General features: G+C 25.5%; 1 protein-coding gene across 1 annotated transcript; it reads left to right on the forward strand.

Annotated features, from left to right (window-relative positions):
* Positions 1-3,058: 3,058 nt before the first annotated feature.
* On the forward strand, positions 3,059-5,555 carry LOC109788194 (WAT1-related protein At3g28050). Its single transcript, XM_020346865.3, has 7 exons — positions 3,059-3,466; positions 3,547-3,612; positions 3,694-3,807; positions 4,014-4,251; positions 4,348-4,506; positions 4,601-4,752; positions 5,207-5,555. Exons 1-7 carry the CDS (start codon positions 3,294-3,296, stop codon positions 5,355-5,357), a joined length of 1,053 nt encoding a protein of 350 aa, XP_020202454.1. The 5' UTR covers positions 3,059-3,293; the 3' UTR covers positions 5,358-5,555.
* The last annotated feature ends 3,786 nt before the right edge of the window (positions 5,556-9,341 follow it).

Here is a 9,341-nt window from a genome sequence, read left to right on the forward strand (position 1 = left end):
ATAAAATTATAAATTTTTAGTAATTTTCAAAAATAAAATTATAAATTTTGAGTAATTATTTTATAAATAAATTAAAATAATTTTTTTTTATTATATCTGTTTTCTATATTTAAATTAAAAATAGACATAAGGAATGTGTATCCTATCAGTGTCTTGTACGTTGCCCAATGTAGCTGAAGTCTATCCAATGTGCTGAGTTGCGCCACCCAATGAGTATGCAGATTCCTCCATGATCTACACTTGTATTGGGTTTAAATATAGATTGAGATAGGATTTGAGTACAATAACTATCAGCACCGACAGACATAGAAAATTTGTTAAATAGGAATAAAATATTTTATAATATTTTTATTAAAATATAATAACTTTTTAGAAAAGTATATTTTTGTGATAATTTTTTTTTTAATATATTATTTTTTATAAATTAAAAATTTCAGGAATAGAGTAATAATTTATCTTTTTTCTATTTTTTTATATATTATATTTAAGTGTGATTTTGTAATTTTTAGTAATTTATTTAATATTAGAGGAATAAAATAATATAAATTATTAAGATAAATATGATATAGTTACTATTTTTTTTTTATCTCTCATCAATTTTCATGTTCATTTAAATCAAAAATATTTTATGAGAATAATGCCTATTTTTTTAAAAGAGTAAATTTATTTTTTATTAAATATGTTTAAATAAAAAAAATAAAAATTTTATGTAATAATTATTCTCATTCTTCTTAATTTGGATCTTCTCCTATCAACACACAAGGTATATATACAAGATTAAAAGGATTAAAAATTAAAATAAAAATTGAAAAATAACTTATATTTATAAAATAAATTATGACATCTTTAATGAATAAAGTAATAAATTTTTCGATCTAAAAATAAAGTATATTATAATAAAAAAAATTAAGACAATTTCATCATAAAATAAAAAAAATTACACAATAAAATAAAATATTAATATATTTTAACATATTAGATATAAAAAATAATTATTACAATAAACATTATATATAGTCACATATAAAAAGTGTTACCGTAATTTATATTTACTTTTTAACAATATATCAACATATTATATCTATAGTATATATGAAAATTATCATATCTTGTGTCATTATTTAATAAATTTTTTAATAAATTAATATAATATATATATATATATAAATGAAAAATAGAAAAATTTATTATAAATTTAATTAGAATAATATACGCATATTCTTATAATATAGCCTTATAAATAAAAAAGTCAAAATCATCTGGTTGAATAAGTAATTATTAATTTAATTATTGATCAATCACTTAATGCTTTAAATGAGTCGACAGTGATCTAAGTTTCAAATCAGTGTATAGTGAATTATAATACATATGATAATACTTAAATTTAAATCTTTTGTTTGTTCAACAAAAATAAAAACTACTAATTAAAACAAATTATAAAAGAATCTCCACTTATATTATAAATTAAAATATTTAACATAGATATTGAAATTGTCGCTCCTTATTTTTTTAATTAGGAATTCATAATACACTCTTTCATTTCTATGGGAAGTGCATTTCATATATAATTTTCTCACCATCTATTCGATTTAATTTAAAAATAACCTTATATTTAAAGTCATTATTTATTATGAATTTTAATATTAATATAAGTTAAAATAATTATTTATTATAATTATAAGTATAAAAATATAAAAATAAATATTTATCTTGTATATAATGAATATCAAGTTAAAAATAAAATTTAATATATTAATGAAGAAAAAATACATATAATAATATTTGATTAATGATAGACTATTACATAACAATAAATTCAAAAAAAAATGTGAAACATCTTTTTAAAACTGGTTAAAATTATATTATTTGTTTAATATAATAACATGCATCATTTTTCATAAAATTTTATATCTAAATTTTATGTAATCATTTTTTTATACAATAGTATAAGTTTATGTTTTACTACTTAAAATAATAATATACATTTATTTCACAAAAAATGTTGTAACATACTTATAGGAGCGTAAACGGGTTGGGTTGAGCCGAATTTAGATAAACCTGTTACATGTTTCAATTAAAATTTAACGGGTTAGATTGGGTCGAGTTTGTGTAATTTTTTTAAAAACTCAATCCAATCCAACCCAATCATGAACGAGTTGGGTTGAATTGGATTAGTTGAGACAAAATAATTAAATTTATTTATTTATTATAAAAATTTAAATGTTTCAAAATAGATGTAAATCATTTGATACATTGTTATAAATACAATGTCTCAACCTATAAAACAAACAATAATACACATTTAATTTTAAAATAAATTTATTAATTTGTTATATTATTATCAACTAAAAAAACAAACATTAACTAATACAAAATAAAATTTAAAATAAATATATTATATTATTATAATTTTAGGTTTTTTTTTATAATATATTATTTTTAATTTTTATTTACGTAAATAACCTATCTTCTATATTATAAAAGATAGGTTATTTACTTTTTTTTCTTTTTTATATCTAATTTTTTTAATTTTTTAAAAATTAATTAAATTATATTGAAAATTTAAATATAACTATTTCAATATTTTTAATTAATTTAAGTATTTAAATTTTATTTAATAAATATAGATATTTTAATATTTTTAATTATTTTAATAATGCAAGTTGAGAAATTCTCATCATATATAGTAAATTGATATATTTAGGTAAATAAAATGAAAGATAAGTTATTGATGTAAATAAAAATTAAAAATAATATATTAAAAAAATAAGTTATTGACCTAAATAAAATTAAAAATAATATATTAAAAAAAAGTTTACAATTATATTAACTTAAAATATAAAATTCATTATTAGGTAAGCGTGATAATAAATATTATGTTTAACAAATAATCATTTAATTATTACTATTATTATTATTGACCAGGTTGAGTCAGGTTCGTTATTGAAATATTTAAAAAATCTGATCCGAATTCATGTTGGATCGGTTCGGATTCGCACCTATACATAATTACTTATTCGTTCTATAAATATGGTTCCCTCAGTCTCTCAAAATTTCAAAATTAACAAGAACTAAGAGACTTAATATTTAATTGAGAGATATTTTGAGTTGTGAGGTACCCCACAATTTCAATCATATTCATTCATCTCTACTAGTACGGGCAGTTAAAGGGAAGACACTCGTTTTCAACCTCAAACTCTTACCGAGGAAGAATGAATGAAAAACACTAAGCATCATCATCTTCTTCTTCTACTTCCTCTTCTTGTGACCAGAACTTTGTTCATCGGTAAACAATGAAGGAGTTGATTCTTGTTGCAGCTCTGTTGACAATAGAGTTGTTGGACGTGATCGTGTACACTGTAAGCAAAGCAGCAATGAGAGAGGGCATGAATGACTTCGTCTTTGTCATGTATTCCAATGCCTTTGCAGCATGCTTCCTTCTTCCCATCACCTTTTTCTTCTATAGGTATCTTGTCTCATCAAAATTTCTTTCATTTACACAAAAATACATACTCTTAACTTAACTTTCTCTTTTTCACTTCCCAGGAAAACACCTCTTCCACCACTCACATATTGCATACTTGCCCAATTATTCATTAATTCCCTTTTAAGGTACTAAGTCTAAGTCTTTACTTCATCCACACTTCATGCTTGTTCTTTTTCTAATCTCTTCTGGATTTTGGTCTCTTGCAGTTGCAGTGTTCAGATGCTCAGGTATCTTGGAATAGGTTACAGTACTCCTACTTTGGCCACAGCTATGTCTGATTTAATCCCAGCTTTTACCTTCATACTTGCCATTCTCTTCAGGTTGCTATTACTTCTCTTATTTCTAACTTTTGTTTTCACTTGCTACACTTATCTTAATTAAGAAACCTGAGATCTCAGTAATGAACCCCTTGCTAATTATGGCAGTCATAAGTTCAAAGATGTTAAATTGGAATGCCTTATAGTAAGTTTTGCATAATTTTGTAGGCTAATTCTCAAACTTATATTTTTGGTAATTGTCGATACAGGATGGAAAAATTGAATTGGAAAGCTAATAGCACTCAGGCCAAGTCCATTGGCACACTCGTATCAATCACTGGAGCTTTCATAATTACTCTATACAGAGGCCAGGCCATCATAAATAATCATCCATCTTTACACTTGTCTTCTAATAAACTTGGTTCATCTGAGCAATTTCACTGGATAATAGGGGCAGTGTTGCTTGCGACTCATAGCTTTGTTCTCTCTTTATTGTTTATAGTTCAGGTAGCCAATGTTAATCTGAAACACCCTTTTGGCATATTTGCAAACAAGAAAAACAAAATATTGATTCTACTTTAACTTTCTTTCATATATTTGTAGACATGGATAATCAGAAATTACCCTGCAGAGCTTGTGATAGTACTCACTCGAGCTATAATAGTCTTTATGATATCTCTTCCGGTTTCACTGATTTCAGTAAAGGATCCAAAAGCTTTGAGACTGGGATTTAATGTGCAGTTGGTAGCTATTATATGTGCAGTAAGTATAGAGAGATTGGTACTATTTTCTATATCAGCATGAGATGAGTTCTTCTTAATTTTAATTAACTTAATCTGCTTCTGAATATTCGTAGGCAATTTTTACTGTATCACTTCGAAGTATTGTTCATATATTGGTCATGGAAAAGAAGGGCCCTCTCTATGTTGCAATGTTTAAGCCAATTGGAATAATTTTTGCGGTCATCTTGGGTATTACTTTTCTTGGAGATTCTCTCTATTTTGGAAGGTATAAATTTCTTTCATGTGTCTTAATCATGAAAATATTGGAGGTGTGTCCACTTATGGTTTAAGGGAAACATTTTGTTTGCATGTGAGTGATGGTATTAGAAAACAGGAAGAGGTTTGTTTAAAGCAGTTGAAATTCGGTACTGCATTTAGTTTAGAACTTTAGAAGCAAGACTTGCATGCAAATGCAAGTTTACGCTTTCACCGACTCATGCTTTGTTGGTTAATCAAAATTTGATTAGTTACAACTTTTTAGCATTTGCAAGGAAATTCATTTTCAGATTTACTATCTATTATTTACAAGCATTTTCTAGCACAAGCTTATAGTGTCTAGATTTTTTTTCTCTTATTGTACAACTTGCGCCATCTCTTAATAGTGAGTGAATGCAATTTAAAAAAATACTTTAGTCTTAGAAGGAGTACAATAATGAAAATTTGGCCTTGTTTATGTACAGTGTAATTGGAGCAGCAGTAGTGGTTATTGGTTTTTATGCCGTTATTTGGGGGAAAAGCAAAGAGAAAGCAGAGGAAGAGTGTGAAATGTATACCTCGGCATCGTGCTCAACTGTGGTCCCTCTTTTGCAGAACAAGAAAATTGAGGAGTAGAATTCTGAGGCAATGATAATAATGGAACCAAATATTTTAATATCCTTGTTATTACTTTCAACTTGGCCCGCTATTAGAAAAATATATTTTTAAAGGAAATCCTAAATTTACATGAACATACTTTTGTCCCGACCTTCAAGTTCAATGTCTCGTGTAATATTTGAAAACAGATTGAATTAGTAAACTTTTTTAGTCATAGTTTTTTTTTAAATAAAGCAAATTATTATATTAATATATATGAATCAAAATCCGTGTCATAATACATATATGAAAAATCGATAGTTTTCTTTTTACATGTTTCTATTATCCTAAATGTAGCAACAAAATATCTCTGGTTGGAATTTAACATATACTTTATAGTTAAACAAACAAAACAATTTTCTCAAGCACTTCATATTATATAAAACTCATTATAAATGCAACTCAAATTCACACTCCTAAGTCACCATACTACAAAAACAAAATTAAGTACTTTACTACTTGTGCAACTTGTCCACTGCATATAAAAATACATTTCCTTTCTATTAAAATCTTCATCCCTAAATACACATTTGTTTATAAAAATACATCTCCCTCCTTGTTAATATCCTTGTTATTAATAAAATACTAAAATCACTTGTTATTTAAAACTTTTCACGAAGTTAGAAGAAAAAAATATATATCTCTTAAACTGGTTTTTAAAATCACTCTTATAATTATTCAATTTTTTTAAAAATAGGTATGTTAATCGTGTGGGTCATGAGCTTTGCAGGCTAGCCCCAGGCTTGAGTCAATATATTCACCCTTACTCTCGTGAGATAGATCTTAATGATTGCAGTTCTTCATATGCTAAATTAATTGTATTAAGAGTTGGATGAATCTACTTTTCACCACCATGCATTGAGACATTTTCATTTATTCTTACTATTGTTTAATTTCCAACCGTTGAACAAGTTCCTCTTCCCACACAAATCTCTCCCTCCTCCCAAATCCACCTCTCCTCCACCCACCTTTCCATGCCATACACACTTTCACCTTAATATAATCGATTAAATGAAATCTTTAAGCACTCTTCATCCACCTAATATTGTGTCAAAAATTGGTATTCCTTCTAAAAAAATTAATTAATCAAACTATAAATAGGTTATATCAATCGACTTATTATTTCTTATATTATTTTATCCAAGTTAAAAATAAGTTTTTAAAAAAACTAATAAAAGGTTTTTTTTTTATAAATTTTTAGCTTATGCAAAAATTAATAAAAAAAAAGTTTTTGTAAATTTTATGTAAAAACTAATTTTAACTTTATTGAAAAATTTATTTTATTTTTTAAATTTATAATTATCAAACTTTATGAATTTTCTTCTTCATATATTTCAAATTATTATACGGAAACAAATCAAATTAATAATAAACAATGATTAAATGATCTATTAAAATTGATATCAACAAAAAATTTAATTGAGGATCTCAATTTTTCTTAATAACAAATTTTCAATAGACTTCACTATAAATCTTCTAAAATAGGTATTAATTAAATTAAATATCTTTAATTAATATCAACTCTAATCAATCACCATAAATATGATTGTATAAATAAACTATCAAGAGAAATCAATCACACACAATATATTAATAAATAATAATGAGTTAGTGCTAGAACTACCACTAACTCATTTTGCACCCTCTTGCACTTTCACTTGTTTGTCTCTCACATGGTCCTTACCACCCACCCCAACCATGTCACAACAACAAATATTATTGGTGTAAAGAGAAAATGAGAATATATACTAAGTGTTACACCATTCAATAATTTTATATTAAATGTAAATTTTGTAAATCCAACCGTTAGATTGAAATTTCATATCACTTTATAAGTGTATATCAAATTTCGTTAAAATTAAACAACAATTTAAAAGTGATCAAAGTGTTCATATTTTAGTATATTTTGAAATAAATATATTATGTCAATTTTGTTTTATAAAAATGAAGTATCAAATCATCTTGGATTAATATAAAATTTTGTATATATGATCTAAGAGATATAAACTTTCAATCTAACAGTTAGATTTACAAAATTCACATTTAATATAAAGTTATTGAGCGGTATAATACTTAATAAAAATTACACCGGTGTTATTATAACCTCTCTCTCTCTCTCTATATATATATATATATTTATATATTTATTTATTTATTTATGTTGTAATTTTAAGATTTTGAATTAAATGCGATGTCAAATTAACTTGTGATTATTGTGTTTTAACCTTATATTTCCAAACAAATATCAATTTAAATATTATCGCATTAATGATTAAGTTCTATTGAAATCTTGCACGCCTATCATTGAATATGGGGCAGTGGAAAATTGTTAAATGCTAATTTGAGATGGGTGCACCCTACTTGTTGGAAGTCCATATGTCAATTTTTTTTTTCAAGTTTAAGTTAGGTGTTAAGTACTTTATTCATGGATCATGATGGAAATGAATTTCGTGCATTTATAAATTCATAAATCCGGACAGTTTTATGAAAATTGGCCGGCAGAGAATCTGGATTTGGACCACAGTAAAAGCCACTTCATCAATGAAAAAAAAATATATATCTCGATGATCCATATTTAAATTTTCAATGTGTACTACTTTATCTTTTTATTTTCTTTTGAAAAAAAAATAGTCCTCTCTTTTCCTTTTCTTGTATTTGTCTTCTTATGTTTATGATGATAAAGACATGTAATTTGTCTGTGTGGTGATTTTCAGAGAAAAGACGGGGGTTTCTGTGACCACTATACTTGCAGTTTCCTTTAGATAAAGTGTTGGGAAAGGGGTTTTATTTTAAATTTGTTTGTGTAGAAACATTAAGCCTGTTGTTTAGAAAAAAAAAAGTTTGCTTCAAGATAACTTACCTTCAAATCAAAGCAAGTGTTTTATTGTTTTTACATTTCATGCATTTGAAAGTGTAAACGAGAGTTTCAAACTCAACGTAAGTTAAATATGCTGTAAAGTAACTCTGACGTAGAAAAATCTGTGTCCAAAATAATGCAATCTCGTATGGAGAAGTGCCTAAATTTTAGATTATTCTTCAGGTAGTTAGCTATTGTATTAGTTATAGTTATTTTTCTGTTTTAATTTTTGTTTTGTGCATGCGGCAAGTAACATGTTTCAAAATCCTCTTATTTATTATATATATATATTACTAGTCGATTCATTTAATAATACATTTGTCAATATTGCATGCAAGTGCAAGAATTTTTTTTAATAATTTTTATTATTTATTATTTTCATTTTTAATAAACTATTAAACTCATATTGTATAGAGATGAAATCACTTTATTTTCTAAACAACCCACTATAATCGCCATACGATGTGAAATCACTATTACTAGTAACTAAAGTAACTAAAGTTAAGTTACTAGAACATACATGATTAATGGAAAAAAAATATACCATACATATATATAACATGAGTATATAAATAAAACAGCCAAACTAATATAAATAAGATATATATATATATATATATATATATATATATATATATATATGTGTGTGTGTGTGTGTGTGTGGGGGGGGGGTCATTTCAAAATAATCTTACGTCCTAGTGTCGGTCAAACACACTTATACAAGGCACATTAGTAGTATCGTCATCAAAAGGTCACAACACCTACCTGAATCAGCTCCTCAAGCTTAGTCTTGATTTGCTCTCATACAACGTATGATCATCATAGTTCAAACGACCATGGAAACTGAAAAGCTAAGTTAGAGTTCAAAAACATGTACTTATAGAAAACAAGTCTATAATATACAATAACACACCAAATATCCACTATAAGAAAAACGTAAATTTCTAACGGACATAATCCGTCGGTAAAAAGGAGTATCCATTGAAAAGAGAGAATTTCTAACAGATTTCTGACGGATGCAAATCCGTCGAAAAAAGGGTGTTGAAAAAAAAATCTGTTGAAAAAAATTTAATCCGTCAAAATTTTTCGACGGATGATTTTGTGGT

This window comes from Cajanus cajan, chromosome 6 (assembly GCF_000230855.2).
Source record: "Cajanus cajan strain Asha chromosome 6, NIPB_CcT2T_4, whole genome shotgun sequence".
Lineage (NCBI taxonomy): Eukaryota > Viridiplantae > Streptophyta > Magnoliopsida > Fabales > Fabaceae > Cajanus > Cajanus cajan.

Excerpts from the sequence above, each read along its gene's own strand:
- LOC109788194 (XM_020346865.3), top strand. The coding sequence starts at position 3,294 with ATGAAGGAGTTGATTCTTGTTGCAGCTCTGTTGACAATAGAGTTGTTG. Across the intron at positions 3,808-4,013 it reads ATACTTGCCATTCTCTTCAG|GATGGAAAAATTGAATTGGA; the intron begins GTTGCTATTACT and ends TTGTCGATACAG. Across the intron at positions 4,753-5,206 it reads GATTCTCTCTATTTTGGAAG|TGTAATTGGAGCAGCAGTAG; the intron begins GTATAAATTTCT and ends GTTTATGTACAG.